This window comes from Onychomys torridus, chromosome 16 (genome assembly GCF_903995425.1).
Source record: "Onychomys torridus chromosome 16, mOncTor1.1, whole genome shotgun sequence".
Classification (NCBI taxonomy): Eukaryota; Metazoa; Chordata; class Mammalia; order Rodentia; family Cricetidae; genus Onychomys; species Onychomys torridus.
This window is the reverse complement of record NC_050458.1, coordinates 44,848,405-44,869,079: the sequence shown is the minus strand read 5'-3', so window position 1 is coordinate 44,869,079 and position 20,675 is coordinate 44,848,405. Positions and strand designations below refer to the sequence as shown.

The 20,675-nt window shown below is 48.6% G+C and overlaps 2 protein-coding genes across 3 annotated transcripts; one reads left to right on the top strand and one right to left on the bottom strand.

Annotated features, from left to right (window-relative positions):
• Window positions 1–288: 288 nt before the first annotated feature.
• Window positions 289–14,413, top strand: Josd1 (Josephin domain containing 1). Of its 2 annotated transcripts, none has more exons than XM_036208945.1 (4): window positions 289–1,459; window positions 10,632–10,760; window positions 10,857–11,051; window positions 12,435–14,413. In XM_036208945.1, the coding sequence occupies exons 1-4, from the start codon at window positions 1,275–1,277 to the stop codon at window positions 12,532–12,534; spliced, it is 609 nt and encodes a 202-aa protein (XP_036064838.1). In that variant the 5' UTR covers window positions 289–1,274; the 3' UTR covers window positions 12,535–14,413. The 2 variants fall into 2 exon arrangements, with proteins under 2 accessions (XP_036064838.1, XP_036064839.1); XM_036208946.1 differs by having other exon boundaries at window positions 10,857–11,041; window positions 12,435–12,502.
• A 1,464-nt stretch (window positions 14,414–15,877) lies between these two features.
• Tomm22 (translocase of outer mitochondrial membrane 22) lies at window positions 15,878–17,899 on the bottom strand. Its single transcript, XM_036208309.1, has 4 exons — window positions 17,740–17,899; window positions 17,457–17,575; window positions 16,932–17,049; window positions 15,878–16,572 (listed from the first exon to the last, which is right to left on the bottom strand). Exons 1-4 carry the CDS (start codon window positions 17,854–17,856, stop codon window positions 16,498–16,500), a joined length of 429 nt encoding a protein of 142 aa, XP_036064202.1. The 5' UTR covers window positions 17,857–17,899; the 3' UTR covers window positions 15,878–16,497.
• Window positions 17,900–20,675: the final 2,776 nt, after the last annotated feature.

Below are 20,675 nucleotides of genomic sequence, written 5' to 3'. Positions count from 1 at the left end.
ATCAGCAGCCGCTCTCCAGGCTCAAGAAAGCACTCCGCCCGGAGAAGGGCCCTGCGGCGTCCAGGAGGGAGCCGGCGCCGGGGGGCGGAGCGGCGGAAAAGCTACAGATCGACCTTCCCCGCTACTGCGGGGCTCCTCCGCCCCGCCGGCCCGCTCCCGGAACCACAAGCCCGGCGGAGATTCCCCCTCCTTCCCCCGCCTCCCGCCCGCCCCCTTCTGCGGGCGCAGACCGCTTCATGCGGACGTCAGGGGTGACGCCAGGTTGGTGGGCGGGGCCAACGCGGGGGCGTGTCTGGGGCGCGCGCCGGGTGAGCGCCGCTGACGTCGGGCTCAGGTGCGCGTGCCCGCCCGCCCTGCCTCCCGCTCGCCCGCGCGCGGCCCAGGTGGTGGCCCGCCCGCTCTCCCGGTGGAGGCCCAGGGGGCGACGAGCGGTCCCCGCGGGGCTGGCAACGGGAGGGCGCCAGGGCTCGCCTCACGTGACGGCCGGAGGTCCCGGCGGGTGGGCCGGGGCTGCGCGGGGCGAGGCAGGCGTCCGGCCGCACCCTCGCGGGCCCGGCGGGGACCTCCCTGCGGCGGCGGCGGCGGCGGCGGCGGCCCGGCCGCCGCTCCCCTTCTCCGGCCCTCCCGCTTCTCCGCCCGCGCCGAGGCCAAGCGTCTCCTCCGCTCGGCCGAGTCCGCCAGCTTGCCGGCGGGCATGGAGAACTGTCCCCGAAGCCCCCGCGCGGCCCGCGACCGCACGCCCGCCGGCCCCCGCTAGCTGTTGGCTTCGGGCGTTTTCTTCACCATCCCACCGAGTCTCCGGAGTCTGTGGCGTTGAGATTCGGACGAAATGGAAGAAAAGGAGCGATGTGACCCATTCGGCTTTGCCCTCCTGCATTGAGGCCTAGTTGGCATCTGCAGAGAGGAAAACACAGCCAGGGAAGCGTGGTTTTTTTTTCCCCCCCCAAAGGGGGTGGGAGGGGAGGTAGTGAAAGGGAGGAATCTTACGTTTTATGTGTTCTTTTTAATTCTGCACTTTGAAAGTGGTGGCTAAATAAACTAATCCAAAAGTTTTTTTTTTTCCTACCGAGAAGACAGAAGAGGTGGATTTTTTTTTTTTTTTTTGGTCCCTTTTGATTCCAACCTTTTCTCCCAGTGACAAAGCATAAATCATGGACACCAGAGAATAAGGTGAAACCTCAGGAATCTGAAGACAGAGAAGCCTAGACCTTCTGATTCAGGAGGGAAGGAGTGGGGGTGTTTATCGGCTCTGTCTGGAACCTAAACCGAAAAACATGAGTTGCATGCCATGGAAAGGGGACAAGTCCAAATCTGAATCCTTGGAGCTTCCCCAGGCAGCACCCCCACAAATCTACCATGAGAAGCAGCGCAGGGAGCTCTGTGCCCTTCACGCCCTCAACAACGTCTTCCAGGACAGCAATGCCTTCACTCGGGAAACGCTGCAGGAGATTTTCCAGAGGTAAGGCTGTCCTGCTTGGCATCTTGATCCCCACTTCTTGGTATTTCTGAATTTGTGTGGGTGGTGCATTGCCTCAGGCACGTAAACCTTCAAACCTACAGGTTTGGAATTAGATGCTGTTGGCCGCTATAAGGAGCACAGGAATGGGAGATAACTCACCATCTCTGGTCCATCTCTTGTGAAGTAGCTTCAGTTGTGTTGATACCACGGATCTGGCCAGACAGGGGACTCCATGTTGCGTGTGTGATGCATTTTCCCATTTTGTGATGGAGACAGAGCTCTGTAGAGATCCTTAATTTCCTCCTAATAACCTGAACAGCCAAGGACTCAGGGTTGAGTTCAAGTTCGTATCTCCGGGTGGTGGTCACTGCTATAGTGCCTCCCTTCCAGACCCTGCCACAAAGGAATTTACAGTCTAGAAGGGAGACACGATACATCCACAGTCAACTGTCACCGAAGGTGAGACATGCTGGGCACCACAAGAAAAGTGTATCCACAATGCTTAGCTTTTCTGAGGCCAGGTGTTGGCCACTGTGCTCTTCATATGTTGTTTTGTATGGCTCTCTTCACAGTCGTTTTACTAATAGAGCAAGGGACAGAAAGATCAAGTAATTTGTCCAAAGCAGCTTCTGAACAGCAGCGCTTCGAGAGGAGCTGATTCCAGGCCTCTCTTCCCGCTGCTATGTGATGGCCTTCTGGGACTAGTGAGAAATTCGGTGATGGTGCCTTTGCACATTATGCAGGAGGTCCTAGGTACAATCCCTGGCACTGTCTCCTCAAAAGAAAAATGATTGCCTTTTGGACCCTTTAGAACAAACCTATCACTCCACAAGTGGTCAGAGTTCAGCTTTATGCCCATTGCTTCGGCTTTTGAAGAGTTGAGTAGTGTCTTGCCGGACCCAGCAGCATGATTGCAGTCCAGAGCAGCTTTGACGGTGAGCCTGTCTTATCCCCAGGATTGCTGGAAAAGGTTTGGAATACCCCGACCTCAGGGCAGAGAAGGCTCACGGATGCTTTGAGGCCCCAGAGGACCTCTCTGATGTCCTCAATGGGAGATGAAATAGCTGCCGCACAGACAGGAATTAGGGATAGAATCAGCCTGTTTGGGGAGACTTGTGAAGCAGAGGTGTGGACCACTTATCCTGAAAAGCACTCCAGCCAGAGTGCTCTCAGAGCTCCACATGAGAGTGCTTATTTCCCAGTGCCAATAAAGACCAGAGGAAAGCCTTGGCCTTAGCAGGGCAGATGTGCTGTCTGCTTCATGACCGCTGTCTACAAGTACAGTGCACCCCTCAGGAATTGAAGCTCTAGGAGGTAAGAAAAATGTGTCTTCCACCACCCAGTCATGTGACAGAAAGGAGGACCCAGGCTTCTGAATTTCTTCCTTTTGGGCAACTGTTCATATTTCTTCTGGGCAGCTCTGAATTGTTTCCTAATCTATAACCAGGGAGAAGGAAATGACTCACCATGAGTACCTGAGTGTGCTTGGTACTTTGGTGTGTAGTAACAATCTCAGAGCAACCTTAGCAATGAACCAGGACAGAGTTTATGGAGTTTGCCTAGTTTTACCCACCAGTAAGTAAATGTCAGATTATTTACCAGCTAGTTAGTGGTATTATGTAGTTAGTTGTACTCAGGTTGACAGATTTTGACTTCTATTAGTTTGGCTCCTGGACTGACAGAGGAGTTAATCATCTTGAGACCAGTAACAAACCAACACTTTGTTCAGACAGCTGAGTCCTCACACCCAGCTTAGGAGGTAGGCTCTGTTGTTTCCCATTATTCCAGAAGAAGAAATCAGGACGTGGAGTTCGTAGTTGCTAATGGCCTGATTTGGGCCCAAGCTTTACAGCTCTGGGGCCTGCCTCCAAAGTTCTCTGCCTGGCTGCTTGCTGCAGACTGGTAAAGCTCATCAGAGAAGCAGGAACTTCAGTGGCTGTCTTTCCAGCTAGTAAGCCGGCTGGACTGGGAGTCCGGGCCATATCATCAAATGTTTGTGGATAACAGTGGGAGTCTTTTAGATACCTCTTCCTGAGTGAAAGATGGTAAATATCTGCTGAGCACCCACAAGGGGCCAGGGCTCTGTTCCCTTTGAAGCTTTTGCAAATTGTGGTATATTTCTGTGTTCCTACTCAACACAGTACAGGCTGACCAGTAAGAGAATTCCAGAGAAGGAGTTCTGTTCTAGAGCATTTTTATTGTGGGTAAGTAGGGACGTCCCCTCCTAGCCCATGTGTGGAAGGAATCCAGAAGAAAGTACAAAGGAAAAAGGTGAGGGAAAGATGAGCCACTTGAGTGTGCCAGGAGACATCGTAGAGAAAACAAGCTGAGCAGCGCACCTCAGGGCTCTTCGTGGGACAGGTCTAAGAAACTGAGGTGTAGAGAGAGCCATGGACAGTGGAGTGGTTTAAAAATGAATAGATAGTCTCTTTAGAAACTGGCATTCATGGGGCTGGAGAGATGGCTCAGCAGAACACTGGCTGCTCTTCCAGAGGGCCCAAGTTCAATTCCCAGCACCCATGCTCAGCTTACAATTGTCTGTAACTCCAGTTCCAAGGGATCTGGCAACCTCATACAAATGCATATAGGTAAAAAAAATAAAAACACCAATGCACACACACTCTCTTTCTCTCTTTAAAAAAAAAGAAAGAAAGAAAGAAAGAAAAGAAAAGAAACTGGTATTCAGAGAAGAAAGCTGAGAAAGCTGATGAGATTAACCCATGCTGGTTTAAAAGTGTGGCTCATATAGTGGAAATGGAAGGAAGGTGTTGGTAAGAGCCATTTGTGGAGGGGAAGTTCATCCTAGCAATTGAGTTTTAGCCAGTTGAAGGAGGAGAAATACAAAAGCAGGGTGGGGTTTTAATAGAGTTGTGGAGATGACGTGACTCATGCTTGGAATAGAAATGAGTAAGAATTTAGAACAGAGCTAATGCTGATTAGCAGCAGGTGGGGGGGGGGTCAGGTATAACTGAGGCTTGATCTCGGAGAATATACCTCAGACTGTGGGCATGTGCTATCAGTGTGTATTTCATATGTAAATGTATATGTATATCTAAACTTTGAAAGGAAGGGTTCAGAGGTTAACTCAGAATCGTTTTTTTACCTTTATGGTGCTAGGGATTGAATTTCTGGCCTTATGCATGCTAGGCCAGGGTTGTGCCACTGTACACATCATCTTGTAGTAGCATTTATTTGATCCTATTCACTGTGTTTTATGTGTGTGTGGGTTTGCCTGGTGAATGTCTTTGCACCACATGTGTTGGATTCTCTGGAACTGGAGTTACAGATAGTTGTCAGCAGCCATGTGCATACTGGGAACCAAACCTGGGTCTTTTGAAGGATAACCAATGCTCTAACCACTTAACTATCTCTCCAGCCCCTGTAGTAGCTAGAGGCTACTTTTTTTTTTTTTTTTTTTTTTTTTTTTTGGCTTGGCTTGGCTTGGCTTGGCTTGGCTACTTTGGAAATGCTTAGGCCTAAAACATTTTGTCTGGCCCTTTCTCATTGTTTTAGTGATCAGATGTTCTTGCAACTAGCTCTGCATTCCCTCCTAAATAGAATAGCTATTAAAATCTGATTAGACAGAAGCTAGCCTGGTGACAGGGGAACTTTGTAATGAAAAAAGGAACCAGAAGGTTAGGCATGTTGGTGAATGGTCATAAAGGGTAAGTGAGCACTCTGGTTTCTTCACCATTCAGTCATGAGAGATGGGAGGAGCCACATTTAAAAGTCTGAGAAGGTGAGAAACTAAGAAAAGTGCTGAGGGTTTGTGTTTGTTTGTTTTGGCTTTTCAAGACAGGGTTTCTCTGTGTAGCCCTGGCTGTCATGGAACTCGTTCTGTAGATCAGGCTGGCCTCAAACTCAGAGATCTGCCTGCCACTGCCTGGCTAAGTTGCTGAGTATTAACCTCTAGGGATTGGAGTAGCTCATCCAAACCTGTGATGGGAAGAGCTGACACATACCTACTCCCATGAGCTGTGTTTTATTTAGAAACATACTAGGAAATTCTGATGAAAGAAAGAATTAAGGGAGAAAAAAGTTGATTGATTCTCCCTCTCCCTCCCTCCCTCCTTTTCCTCATCATTAAAATCCAAAAGGATTGAGGATTTAGCTCAGTGGTAGAGCACTTACTTGCCTAGCAAGCGTAAGGCCCTGGGTTCGATCCTCAGTTTCACAAAAACAAAAAACAAAACAAAATCCAAAATCACTACCATTGCAGGCGTAGTCGTGACTTTGGAGAGGTAACCTGGACTAGAGCTCACCTTAGAGCTTTTGGAATATGACCCACTTCTGGCTGCAGCAGCAAACACCAGAGGTTTGCTGTAAGCCCCAGCATTTCTGTAGAAATCAGCAAGGTGGTCTGGGCAGCAGACACCGTACCCAAGAGCACTGGTGGAGTGCTGCTGGACCATTGTGGGGAAGTAACCCTGCGCAGTTCGGTGTCCTCTTAGAGGCTACCTCCTCACTGTGCCACTTACCCAGCAGCTGTGTGTGACTGTGCAAGCCGCTGTAACCTTTACACCTCGCTTCCTTATTTACAGTAAAGATTGTAGAAGGATTAAACGATAAAGCCCCATGAAGCAGCTAACCCGTGGGCAGTCAATTATCCTTAAAAGTAAAAGAAAGGACTTCTGGGACACAGGGGGAGAATTAGGGGTAGACAGTCCCTCTTCTACAGATGACCAGCCCTGTAGAATGGAATGGAAACTGTTAGCATTTCCTATATTGATCAGTTCAGATTTGTCTTTGAAAGGAGATCTCATGTAGCCCAGACTGATCTGGAACTTGTTTTATATAAGATGACACTGAGCTTCTGATCCTCGGCCCTCCACTTCCCAAGTGCTAGATAACAGTCCTGTGTCATCTCTCCCTATAATTGATCAGTTCAGACATGGTTATTAGATGCCAATGCTTGGCTGAGAGGTAACATTAAAGAGTTCCAGGGACTCACTGTTTGAATGCTTGCCAAATGTCTTCTTCAATAAATTAGTATTGATGGTGTTTGGATAAATTTGGAATATGTGTGGTCCTCTGAGTCTCCCTCCATTTTCAGAGTCTGGAGGGATTCTGTGGAAGAGAGGGGGATGTGAGGTTGAGCCAGAAGAAGCTGTGGGAGTTGGTTTATAGTCAGAAGGAGGATAACGTACTAAAGGCCAATAGTACACCAAGCTCCCTGGAAAGGAGTCTGAATCTTAACAAGAGTTTTAAGAGATGAGAGCAGGATGAGAGATCCTTGGATAGCAGTCTTGAGAAGAAGCCTTCAGAACAGATGTCTGTGTAGTCCTTGGTGTTGAGGGCAGAAGCACGATGTGTAGCCTTCCCTTGAGACTCAGGATGGAGACTGTATGCTAGGGACTTATGGAATTCCTATAGGAAGCCGCTTTACTTGCTGGCTCATCCTGTTGTTACTGTATTGAAATATTAGATGCCTCTCAGAGCCTCCAATAATGAGCATGGAATTGGGAGACTCAGGAGAGCACTGCTCTGGGCGTGAACCTGCAGGGTGGTAGCCAATGGGAGGTTGAAGTTTTAGCGGGCTCCGGTGGTCATCTTTCTTGTATTGGTCAGAGACTCCCCAGGAAAGATGGAAGCCACACAATAGGTTCCTGAAGAGTGGGTAGAGGGAAAGAATCATTACCACCGAAGCGTGGCCTCCTCTCCACTGCTTTCTCCCACTGCCAGGAGAACCTTTGCCCTAGTGCTCATGTTTCAGCCTCGAGACTCAGGACTCAACAGACCTTTCTGCTCAGCAGCCGGTTACCACCTCCCATCCCACCCTGACTCTTGGGTCTCCACTGTAAGCAGGACAACTGGATTCTCATGAACCTAGGTTTGAGCTTAGTTCTGTCAGCTGTTAGTGCTCATGGACAGTGAAAATCTCCCGACTTCACGTGCTGGCGTGGCACAAGCCTAGCATTCCCAGCACCTAGGAGTTGGAATCAGGAAGATTAGGAGTTGGAAGTTATCCTCGGCTACATAGTGACTCTGAAGTTAGCCTAGGCTACATGAGACCTGTTTTTTGGGTAGTTGGAGGGTTCAAAACAGGTTTCTCTCTGTAACAGCCCTGGTTGTCCTGGAACTGGCTCTGTAGCCCAGGCTGGCCTTGAACTCACAGATCCATCTGCCTCTGCCTCCCTGCTGGGAATAAAGGTGTGTAACACCACCACCCATTGATACTTTTTATAAATAGAAAAGGAAAAAAAATCACCTAACTTTAGAAAAAAAAATTTATTTTTATTATTTAAAAATTATCAGAAAAGAAATTAAAAGAAAAAGGTAATTAAAAAAGAAAAAAAGCCTCACACAGCCTGGCCCTGTAAGGGTGGGTACCCTATTGCAGAAAGCCCCTGTAGGAGCTAGCTTCTACAACTGCTTTATTCCACACCAGCTTTTACTACCAGGCTCTGAGTGGAGACTATATCGTCAAGACTGTGGGGCCTGTTGGAGGGAGCCTGCTAATCTTAGCTAGTTTGCCTTGGCTTTTTGAGGTCTCCTGTTTAAGTGCCCAGTCCTGGGCATTCTGGGTAATTGGGGTTGGGGGCTTGAAGCAGAAAATATATTGAAAGAAAATGGCACATAAAAAATTATATATGAGAGGCGGCAGAGGCAGGTGGATCTCTGTGAGTTTGAGGCCAGCCTGGTCTACAGAGTGAGTTCCAGAAAAGGCTCCAAAGCTACACAGAGAAACCCTGTCTCGAAAAAACCAACAACAACAACAACAACAACAACAACAAAATTATGTATGAGTATGTGCCCATGAGTGCAGGTACCTGCAGAACCTAGAGGCACCAGATCCCTAGAAGCTGGACTTGGATGGCTGTGAGCTGCTGCCTGATATGGATTTTGGGAACTACTCAGGGCCTCCAGAAGAGCAAACACTCCTAGCCAATGAGCCATTTTTTCAGCTCCACAGCTCAGGATTTTTTACTTAAATGGAATGAATTCATACTTCCTGGTGTGAGGAGGAAATGAGGCATTTACTAAAGCAGTAGTCCTAGTATTGAGCAAGTGATAAGCATCAGAGTATGCCATTTGGTTGCAGCATGAGGAATTGGTGCCTTTGCTCTGGAGATGAGCAAGTGAGCCCTTTTCCCCAGAAACTGGAATTCCAGGTTGTTATGAGCCATTATGTGGGTGCTAGAAATCAAACCTGGGTCTTCTATAAGAGTTAAGTGCCCTTAATCAGAGTCAACTCTCCAGCCCTAAATCCCTGTGATACCCAGTATGGTGGCACATGCCTTTAATCCCAGCACTTGGGAGGCATAGGCAGGAAGATCTCTGAGTTCAGTGCCAACCTGGTCTACCTGGTGAGCTCCAGCTAGTTACATAGTGAGGCCCTGCAAAACAAAACAAAGTAAAATAAATCACTGTGATAGTTCAAGCTATAGAGTCCCAGGATTTCAAGAGAGACTGACTGCTCATGTTGTTTTTAGAAAGATTTATTTATTTTTATTTTATGGGTATGGTTATTTTGACTGTATGTATGTTTGTGCCTCACTTGTGTCCGTCCATTGCTCATGGAGGCCAGGAAAGGGCTTCAGATCCCCTGGAACTGGAGTTACAGATGGTTTTGAGCCACTGTGTGAGGACCGGGTCATCCTCCAGCCCCTCCACCCCACTTTTGTTTTATGAGACAGTGGCAGAAGCAGGTGGATCTTTGTGAGTTCAAGGCCAGCCTGGTCTACAGAGCGAGATCCAGGAAAGGCGCAAAGCTACACAGAGAAACCCTGTCTCAAAGAACAAAACAAAACAACAACAACAAAAAAAAAAAAAAAGAAAGAAAAGAAAAGGGCTTGAAATAGGTGGGGTGGTGCATACCTATAATCCTGGCACTTTGGAGCTGAGGCAAGAGGATCCTGATTTCAGGGCCAGCCTGAGCTAGTATGGAGACCTTAGTTGAAGGCTGGGTAGGCCACCAGAGCTACAGTTGAGTTTTGTTTATCTGGTATAAGGTTTTTTGTTTGTTTCCAAGACAGGGCTTCTCTGTGTAGCCCTGGCTGTCCTGGAACTCAGTCTGTATGTAGATCAGGCTGGCCTCAAACTCAGAGATTCACCTGCCTCTGCCTATAAGGTTTGTTTGTTTTTGTTTTTGTTTTTTTTTCAATTGATTCTTTGTGCTTTTAATTTTTGTTTTTCAGGATACACGTAGGCACTCATGCATGGACGGACACACACACACACACACACACACACACACACACACACACACACACTGTCTGTAGATGAGTTCTGTTCCAGTTTATTATAGACCTCGTTAGTTTTTATTGCCCTTCACTTGGCTCCAGTTCATGCAGTTATGCTGCCTGTCTCAACTACTACACACCTTTGAATATGTAATGATTACTGAAGTACAAGTCTTAAATAGAGTACTTAAATTGCAAAAGGCAGGAGTAACAGTTAACGACCTGTGCCATTTAAAGTATCACATATCACTTACTAGTGGCCTTTTACTTTCATAGTGAAGGTCTCACAGTGTCTGACTGGCCTACAACTCACTAAGTAGATGAGGCTGGACTTGAACTCACAGAGACTATCCTGCTTCTGGCTCCTGAGTGCCAGAATTAAAGATGTGTTCTGCTGCCACCGCCACCACCACCACCACCACCACCACCACTAACCGCCCCCCCCCCCCCAAGACCCAGCTTTGTCAGTGTTTTTAGAAAGGTTTGTATTCCAGGAGAAAGAACAGCAGTAGGAAGGCCGTGGTGACAGGAGCTCATAAAGAAGACCAGTACTTCCATGGAGCATTTCTTGTTTGTTTTGTTTATGAGACAAGCTTTCTCTGTGTAGCCCTGGCTGTCCTGGAACTCACTTTGTAGACCAGGCTGGCCTCGAACTCACAGAGATCTGCCTGCCTCTGCCTCCCAGGTGCTGGGATTACAGGGGTGGGTTACCACCGCCCGGCCTGCAGATCGTTTCTTGTGGTCACTCCCTTCACTGTAACACACCTCCCCAAAAGGCCAGCTAGGTCTCAACCTTCCTGAATTGGCTTGCACTGGGAGAGGAAATCTCTAGGCTAGCAGGAGCCAGGCATGCAGTGCTTAGGTAGAAACTCGAGAGACATTCTGCCGGGGGAACCAGCTTCCAGGGCAGTGCTGCAAAATGCTTTTCTGGTAGTACAAGGCTGGGGAGGCTGGTCAGCAAGCCTAAGCTTTTCCTTTTACATTTGTAGGTTGTCTCCAAACACGATGGTGACGCCCCACAAGAAGAGCATGCTGGGAAATGGGAACTATGACGTGAATGTCATCATGGCAGCACTTCAGACCAAAGGCTATGAGGCCGTTTGGTGGGACAAGCGCAGGTAGAGAACCAAACGATCTGCCAACAAGGGCTGGTTCTGGTGCCAACCCCAAGGAGAGTGGCTGCCCCAGAGCCTGACACCTTTTCTCTCCTGCAGGGACGTGGGTGTCATTGCTCTCAGTAACGTCATGGGCTTCATCATGAACCTGCCCTCCAGCCTCTGCTGGGGTCCCCTCAAGTTGCCTCTCAAAAGGCAGCACTGGATCTGCGTTCGTGAGGTGGGAGGGGCCTACTACAACCTTGACTCCAAACTCAAGATGCCGGAGTGGATTGGAGGCGAGAGTGAGCTCAGGTGACCCCCAAAGGCTGGGCTTTCGTGCTTTTAGCTTGGGGTGCTGGGAAGTCAAGCTCATCTGATTATTTGACAAAGGAAATTACTATGTCCTTCGATCCTTGACCTGCTGCCTTCTTGGAATCACAGGGTCTTAGATTGAAGACTCAGTTAGGACTCCATCTCTTTGATGAACAGGTTTCACATCCATGATTCTAGCTTTTTGGTCTGGGGGAGCTGACAGCTACTTCTCCATTTAGACAACTGCCAGTTAAGAGAGGAAGATGATATAGTTCAGACAAGGTTAAGTTTCTCTATGACCAAACGTTTTTGTTGTTTTGTTTTAGAGACTCTATGTAGTCCCGGCTGTCCTGGAACTCCTTATGTAGACTAGGCTGGCCTTGAACTCAGATCTACCTTCTGTCTGCCCTTGCCTCTTGAGTGCTGGGATTAAAGGCACACGCCACCATCACACCCAGCCCTGTAACTGAAGTTTTTCTTTTTTTTATTGTATGTGTGCAGGTAGGTGTGTGTGCTCCTGGGCATATATGGAAGCCAGAGGACAATTTTCAGGTGTTAATCTTCTTCCACTGTGGGTTCCTGGGATCTCGGTCAGGTTGTCAGGCCTGCTTGGCAAGTGTTTTCCTTGAGCTAGCCTACGTTTTATGCTATTTTGTTTGTTAGACATCTAGTGACCATTAGAATATGCTGTGTTCTAGAACTCACAGCAGCACACTAATGGCAGTGATACCTGAGGAGGAGCAGAAATTGAGACTGGAGTTCTAACAGGAATGGAGGAGTAACCAAGCATGGACCTCTAAGACCCCTGGAGTTTTTGTTTTGTTTTGTAAAATTTATTTATTATGTAGAAAGTGTACATATTCCTTCAGGCCAGAAGAGGGCACCAGATCTCATTATAGATGGTTGTGAGCCACCATATGGTTGCTGGGAATTGAACTCAGGACCTTTTGAAGCTTTTGAGCTTAGTGCTATTAACCTCTGAGCCATCTCTCCAGCCCCTGACCCCTGGAGTTTTAAGATTGCCATAGGGGGGTTGGGGATTTAGCTCAGTGGTAGAGCGCTTGAGGCCCTGGGTTTGATCCTCAGCTCCAAAAAAAAAAAAAAGATTGCCATAGGGATAGCCTAGTGGTGGTGGTGGTGCGCCCCTTTTTCCCAGCACTCAGTGGGCAGAGGCAGGTGGATCTCTGAATTTGAGGCCACCTGGCCTACAGAGTGAGTTCTAGAACAGCCAGAGCTACACAGAGAAACCTTGTCACAAACAAAAAAAAGATTGCCATGGGTATTAAGTGGGGAGGTTTCTATTCTGGTGAATGGGTGACCCCAAGACTGCAATCTGCAACTCAATGGCATCTCATTTCTTGTTGCCTATTCCCTCTTCCATAGGAAATTCCTAAAATACCATTTGCGAGGAAAAAACTGTGAACTCCTACTGGTGGTACCAGAAGAAGTGGAAGCCCATCAGAGCTGGAGGGTGGATGTGTGACAGTTCTGCCGGACCCACTCTTCGCCTCAACCCTCCAGCCCTCTTTGATGTGCTGTGGCCTCTATAGTGGGTCTGTCCAGCCACTTCCCCAAACATCTCATTGGGTTTCCCCTCAGGTTTGCCAGTGCAATAGGACGGGTGTGTGGACTGTCACAGAGCCACCAAGCACTGTCTGTGCCTAGGGGAAGAAGGTAGGAGCTCTGAACACTTAGGGCAAGCCATTGAACACCCTTTTCTATTTCAGAGAGGGGGGTGGAGGAGGGGTCCTTGGGGGCGCTTGCTTATTTCCCCCTTTCTATGAGGACTTGACACAGGTTCTGGTAGTTGTCACTGATGCTCCAGGCTCACAGGGGGGCCGCCTCCTTTCTTTCCTGTGGCACCAGGATGTTCAAGGACACAGTACACACAGAGCCCAGTGACTAGCTCAGAGGACCCAGAGCATAAGCGTCTCAGGAAACTGTCAAGCCCCTAGTGGTGGCATCGCATGCCATCAACATCCATAATGCCACCTCTTATCCCATTTTTAATCCTGGCCAGCCTTGGATTTTGATATTCCAGCAAGACAGTGGTGTAAAAGATGCCTAATATTGTGGGGCTAAAGCCACATTAGGACAGTCATGGGTAGCTTTTCACTCCGATGATGTCCCTACCATTTCACTCCATTGACTCAGGAAGCTCTGGGGCAAAGACAATAAAGAGGGACAGCACTCCTGGTTGGCCCATTTTAGCCAAGTCAGAAGCACATCTACCACTGGCCTCAAACTCCAAAGTTGGGGACAGAGTTGGATGAGGAAACTGCCATGAAGGTGAGCCTCACAGTTTGAGAGTGAGAACTGGTAGGCACATCCTGGGCTCCAGCGCTGTGACATAGGAGTCTCAGGTTGCTTGTGTGCATCATGCTAGAGGCTCTGGGCTTGGCATCTTGGTGTAGTTTCCTTTACAAACTGAGGGTTGGCTCACCCCCACTTCAAGTAGTTCTAGACCATTTTTTTCTCCTGTAATTTTAGAAAGTAAGCAGAGGAAATAAAAATCATACCACACACCAATGTGGTTGCGGTGGCCTTCAAGGCAGGTGACCTGGCCAGCCCTTAGGGAGCCATGGACTCTGCAGGTCTGAGGGCTGCCCCACTGGCCAGGCTTCTCCCTTGGCAGCAGAGCTAGCCTAGGCTTGCATGTCCATCCTGAGCAAGCATATTGGGGTGAAGCAGGGGCTATCTCCCCACTGTGACTGGAGTGCATGTTTACACCAGCACTTTTTCTGCACATGTTATCTTCAATCCATCAAGGCCGTTTTTTATTCGCGTAGCAGAGGCCCCAGGTGGCTACTGCATTACACTCAAACACGGTCGTCTGTACCATTTTCTACACCGGATCTGCTTGGCACCATGGGGAGCTCTGACCCTGCACAATGACATTCCAATCACGACCAGCCAGAAGTCAACAGCCGACCTTGCTGATTGTCACAAGCAGGACCTTGGGTCCATTGGCACTGTCGGTGGTAGTAAGCCATTTCCTGGGAAGAGCAGACTCCTCCCTCCAGATGCGCTTGGGCCTGTGCAAATGGCACTGCAAAGGAGTCCCATGCACGTGGAGTCCATGAGCCAGTGGGATGGACAAAAGACGCTTAAGCATTTCAGGGCTGGTTCTGTTCATATCCAATTCTGGTGCTTAGGAACAGGGACCCATGTGATGCCCAAGGGCAAAAAGCCCCACTCCTTTTAAGGAAGGGGCATCCTGACCCTGATGCCCTGCAAGGGGCAGCCCTAGGCTTTGTTTTTCTTGCTTTATTCCCTTTTTCTTTTTGTTGGCCTTGTGCTGGGTTTGTTTACAAAGATGTATTTTGTTTAACCAAATATTAAAAATGAAAAACTGAACACAAGTCTACTTGTTGCCCAACTGATTATGTAAACACCTTTGGTATGATTCTGACATAAAAGGGGTTTTGTCACCACTCGGAGACACTTTGATCAAATCTCTCACCTGAAAACCAAGATAAAGTATTTACTTAGTGGGATTTAGTTCAGAGGTGCCCCCAACTACCCTGATGTCCTAGCAGTGGGAAGGCTGAGGCAAGAGGTGTTCAAGGTCAGTCTGGGATCCAGCTAGCTATACCCTGCCTCAAAAACCACAACTGCCCTCGAGGCATTTGAATTTTACTGTAACTTTTTTTTTTTTTTTTTTTTTTTCTCTCTCGAGACAGGGTTTCTCTGTGTAGCTTTGCGCCTTTCCTGGAATTCACTTGGTAGCCCAAGCTGGCCTCTAACTCACAGAGATCCTCCTGCCTCTGCCTCCCGAGTGCTGGGATTAAAGACGTGCGCCACCACCACCCGGCCAGAATTTTACTGTAACTTTAAAATGAGACTTCTGTTGGAATTTGTGCCTTGTTGACTGTCTTCTATTAGTGCTTCTCTAATTATCAAGAGAAAAGCCAAACACACTGGTGCCACTGCTTGGAGAGCACGCAACAGTGGTCTAGTTGGAAGGCTGGCTTTGAATCCAGACCCTACAGTGACAGACAGGCCTTGTGCAGATTCCTTAACCCATGGGAAGAGCACAACCTCCTCAATCACAGAGTAGGACTAGAAAACCTGCACAATAAATTAGAATCAAGCTAGGTGTGGTGTGTACACATTTGATCCATCACTCAGGAGGCAGAGGCAATCTTGAGTTGGAAGCCAACCTGATCATATAGACCATTTCAAGAGAAAAACAAAAGACCAACATAGAATGGAAAAACTGCAAGGTTCAAAGACAGGAAGATATCTTTATCAATTACCAGGCTCACTTCAAACAAACAAACAGTGGTGGTGCACATCTTTAATCACTCCAGAAGGCAGAGGATCTCTGAGTTGGAGGCCAGCTTGGTCTATAGAGTAAGTTCCAGAACAGCCAGGGAACCCTGTCTGGAAAATTCAAACAAACAAACATCAGTCTTACCAGGTATGCATGCCCATAATCCCTCCGCATCCAGGAGGACTGAGTTGAAGGCTAGCCTGGGCTATGGAGAGACTCCACCCCCAAGAAAAACAAGAATTAGATAACAAGCTCTAACTGCAAACTTCCCCTCTCTCAAGAGTAGCAGGCACTACATACTTTCAACAGTTTATACTGTGTAGACTGTACATCCACAAGAGCTGGTCCTTCACTTTTCATGAGGGAGTCTCAAGTGATACTTGGATTCGGGGCAATAATCGATACAAAATTAAAAAATAAATGTTCCTCCTCCTTTTTGAAAACTTAGACATCTGAAATAGAGGCTTAAGCAAAGGAAATCTGGTAGGCAGTGCCCTGGCTCTCTAAAATGGCCTAAGTTTGAAATACTTACTTATCACAAACACAGCAATGACACTTTCAGTTGGAGTTCTTTTAATATTTAAATACAAAAAAGTGAGCACTGACTTCTTTTTTTACACAACACACAGGTCTCTAATAGCCACATGTGCAGAGGAAATGGGCGCCTGCTCTGTTCTCAGTCCCCACCTGGCTAAAGCTACGGCCAGCCTCCCTTCTCTCCAACATACAGTGATTCCTGGGGACTGTTTTTAATGGCAGCTGTAATGGATTTTTGGAATTTGTCAGCTTCACATTGTTTACATGTCCCAGACATATCCAGTCTTTAAAAAAAAAAAAAGTCCTTAATGGTCAGGGGTGCTTACTTCTTCCCCATAAGGGGTCTGTGGGAACTTCAATAGGAGCAATTTTCTAAAGGGATAACGTGTGTACCTTTCCCACGGCTGTACTCTAGCATCAGATTGAGGACAGGAAGTGAATGAGAGCATTATAAAGGGCACAGGTGCAAGTGGAGTCTCTCCATGAGAAACGGAGGAAGTTCCCACCAGGTTTAAAATAGATCGATGTGCCAAAGTTTAAAAAAAAAAAAGACTAAAAAGTCCAAACAACCAGCAGTTCAAACACGACTGAATTTCAAAGTTCTCCCACCGAAGACAAATGCCGAAGTAACAATTAGATCTTTCCAGGAAGTGGAGGTAGAGCCCCTGGCATTCCTCCTGAGAGCCCTGTGTTAGGCCCCAAAAGTATCTGGAAAAGAAAAAAATAAGTGTTAAGACGCTGTACCCATTCAATAGGTCTTTTTTTTTTTTTTTTTTTTTCTCGAGACAGGGTTTCTCTGTGTAGCTTCGTGCCTTTCCTGGAACTCACTCTGTAGACCATGCTGGCCTTGAACTCACAGAGATCCGCCTGCCTCTGCCTCCCCCTCCCGAGTGCTGGGACTAAAGGCGTGCTCCACCATCGCCGGACTCAATAGGTCTTTTGTCACACATGCAAGGTAGACAAATCCTACGCTGCTGAACAGTCGGGCACCTACTCCCACTCGGGGTTTGATGCCAATCTACTCCTGGGGCCTCCATGCTGGCCCCGAGCCCGGAACACGCGCTCACCTGCCGCTGCTGCAGTTGCTGCTGTTGCTCCATTTGCAACTTCTCAGTCTCAAAGACAACAGGAAGAACCAGGATCATAAAGGAAGTGGTCCCAATCCACAAAGCTGCCCTGGAAAATCTGCAGAGGGAGAGTGTGTGTCTTTGTGTCATGCCAAGAAAAGCAGGCAACCTAGCCTCTACCGAACCAATGACAACTTCCAGTATCCCTCCCCTCGATGTTTCTGCAAGTGTACTCTACCCAATCCTTGCACCAAACTCCTGGCAGAGGCAAGACAGTGATTACCTAGTGATGACAGTTAACATTCTTACAGGCCTCGCATACAGAATCTTTAGATAACATGAAAGAATTCCCACAACCACCCTGCCAGGTAAAAACTCCTCTCTGCAGAAGACGACCCACGGTCGGGGTATGACAATGAATCCAAGGTCACTCGAGCTCCCGTCTGTGGTTTCCGATGCCCGGTGTCCTTCCATAGCACCAGTCCCTCCATGCACACTCCCGGTATTTCTACATTCGTCTCTTACCTGTACATCTTCTGAGCCACGAAGAGCGAGAGATCAAAGGTGGCTCCGGCGGCAGACCGGACCCTCTCCGGAAACATCTCCGTCAGACCCCAGAGTCTCTCCGACAGGGTCTCATCTAGCTGTGGTGGAAGAGGTGGGGGTCGTTGGCGAAGCGGCAGCAGCACCGGAGCCGCCGAGCCCCGGCCCGGGCCCTTCCCTGCCGCGCGGAGCAGCAGCCCTCCCGGCTTGCGGCGCCCACTCCCCGACGGCCCGCTCCCGCCCCGCTCCCCGCAGGCCCAGGCACCTCGTCGTCGTCGTCCTCTTCCAGCTCCTCCTCGGCCTTCTCCGCCTCGGCTTTCGGGAGCAATTCGTCCGGGGACAGAGGTTCCCCAGCACCGGCTGCAGCGACGGCGGCGGCCATGGCTGTAGGACACCGGAAGCGGAAGGGAGCCGGCGAGAGCGGCCGGCCGCTGGACAGAGCGTCTTCCGGAAGCGAGCCGGGCTGGCTGGAGAGAGAGCGGCAGCGGGTCCTCTGGCCCGCCCCCTAGGTGTAGCCAGCCACTTCAGCTATGCAAGAACCCCCGAGCTTGTTCAATAGGTGCTTCGCAGCTATTCTGTGCCGTTGAGCCTGGGCTGGGCCCAGAAACCTGCGTGTTTAAAAGAAAAAAAAAAAATTCTTTGTCTTTTAGAGACAGGATTTCCATGTACAGCCCTGACTGTCCTGGAACCCGCTTTGTAGAACCCGCTGGTCTCGAACTCAGAGATCCACCTACCTCTCGTCTCCTGAGTGCTGGGTTTAAAGACCAGAGCCACTACCGCTGGGTGAACGAGACTTCTCTCATAGGTAGATTTTCCTGTGTAGCCCCGGCTGGCTTCAAACTCACAGTAAAGGTGTGCATTACCACACCCTGCTCTGCTTGTCTAATTGAGACAAGGTTTTGTCTTGGTAGCCTAGCCTGGCCTCAGACTTCTCTTGCCTCAGTCTCCCAAGTGTAAGGATTACAAGTCTGTGCCATTCACTCAACAACAATGAATGCTTTAAATTTTTTATTTTAAATTATGTGTATGTGCACCAGTGTAGGTACCCTTGGAGGCCAGAGCTGGAGCTACAGGCAGTCATGAGGAGCCACCTGACATGGATACTGGGTCCTGAACTTGAGTCCTTTGGAAGAGCAGTAAGTGATCTTAAATGCTAAGCCATCTCTCCAGGCCCAACAACATATAATTGAGGGTTGGGGATTTAGCTCAGTGGTAGAGTGCTTGCCTAGCAAGCACAAGGCCCTGGGTTCAGTCCTCAGCTCTGGGAAAAAAAAAAGTCACCATGGTCATGGTGTCTCTTCATAGCAATAAAAACCTAAGACAGAGAAGTTGGTACCAGGGACTAGGGTATTGCTATGATAGGCCTGACCATGGTTTGTTTGGAGGAATTTGGACTTTGGTACTTTGGGTTTGGGAAGCAGTGGAATGTGTTACTCTCTGCTTAAGGAGCCATACTACTAGGAGCATGGAAGACAGTGTGCTAAGAGTTATTTGGGGTGCTCACTCAAGATGTTTCAAAGGAGAAGAATTTTAGTATGCTGCCTCAGAACTTGTTCTTGTGATATTTTGGTGATGGAATTGGCTGCCTCTTGCCCTTGTCTGAAGAGTCTGAGCTAGAGTGAAGAGTTTAGGATTAATTCTGTTGGCAGAAGAAATCTCAAAACAGCCTAGTATAGACTCTGTCGTGTGGATTGTTGTGCCCAGATCGCAGGGACCCCCAAAAGACCACCATGGAGACCGAATCTCATATGTAAAAGCAGAACCTTTATTATCTTCAAGCTCTGGGGCTTGGTCTGTCTGTCTGTACAATGCAGCGGTGAGAGCAGAGAACCCTGAGCCCAGGCAGGGTAGAGTTTTTATCATAGCAGTGGTTGGGATTTTCCAGGGTTCAGGACCCTGATTGGCTGACACTTGTCTAGGGGTATCTGTAAGACAAAAAATAGATGTGTGCTAGACTTAGGGACATCTGGCTACCTTATCTAATGGTTGGAGTGTTTGGGATGTCAGGTACTTCCCCTTAGATGTAGATGCTCCCTGGGTGGGCTCAGTTTATAGCTTTTCCTGGATCCAGGTGTTGCCTGCCAGTAAGCCTGTCACAGAATCTGTGTCTGGGCCTCTAAGCCTGTCATGGCAGCTGTGTGGTCAAGCTGTTTGGGGCCCCTTCCACATGGATATTAATGGTAACTCTAGTAAAAATATATAAAGAAAAGGAACAAGCCAGGCGTGGTGGCACACACCTTTAATCCCAGCACTCGGGAGGCAGAGCCAGGCGGATCTCTGCGAGTTCAAGGCCAGCCTGGTCTACAGAGTGAGTTCCAGGAAAAGGCGCAAAGCTACACAGAGAAACCCTGTCTTGAAAAACAAAAAAACAAAACAAAAACAAAAACCCAACCAAACAAAAATGCTCCCTTTCATGATGATAATGAACTGAACCTCTGAAACTGTAAGTGAGCCACCCCAATTAAATGTTTCCTTTATATGAGTTGCCATGGTGATGGTGTTTCTTCACAGCAACTAAAACACATCTAATAGTAAAGGGTTTTGTTTTTTTGTTTGTTTGTTTATTAAGACAGGGTTTCTCTGTGTAGACCTGCCTGTCCTGGAACTCGCTTTGTAGACCAGGCTGGCCTCCACCTCATAGAGATCCGCCTGCCTCTGCCTCCTGAGTGCTGGGATTAAAGGCGTGCGCCACCACCGCCCGGCATCCTTTTTTTTTTTTTTTTTTTTTTTTTAAGTGTCTTCAATAACTGTGAAATTGCCAAGTGGTCGGAAACAGTGGGGTCATGCAGTGTCACTTTCAGACCACTTGGGGGTGGACAAGATGACCCGAAGAAGCCTGAGCCAGGAGCAGAGGACAGAGTTCCAGAATTGGGGAGTGTGGTGAGCACTTTCTGCTTCCAGGACAAATGCCCAGCAGCAAGGGCCACACGTGGCAAGTGGAATCCAGGTCAGCGGTCACATAGACAAAAAGGACTTATAAGAGTTCCAGTGAGTGACAGTGCTCTACCTGGGGTGGAGGAGGGTGTCCCTCGGGTCCTGCCTGTTCAGTCTCTTCCCTCAAGGCTACAGTAACTGCCATCGCTGTCTGTGTCCTGACAGGATTTGAAGCTGGAGGTGAACCTCCACATGGGTCTCTTGGGGAAGCTAACAACTGTAAAAGTCAGCCATACCAGCAAGCCCAAGGGTGGACTTTCCCGATTA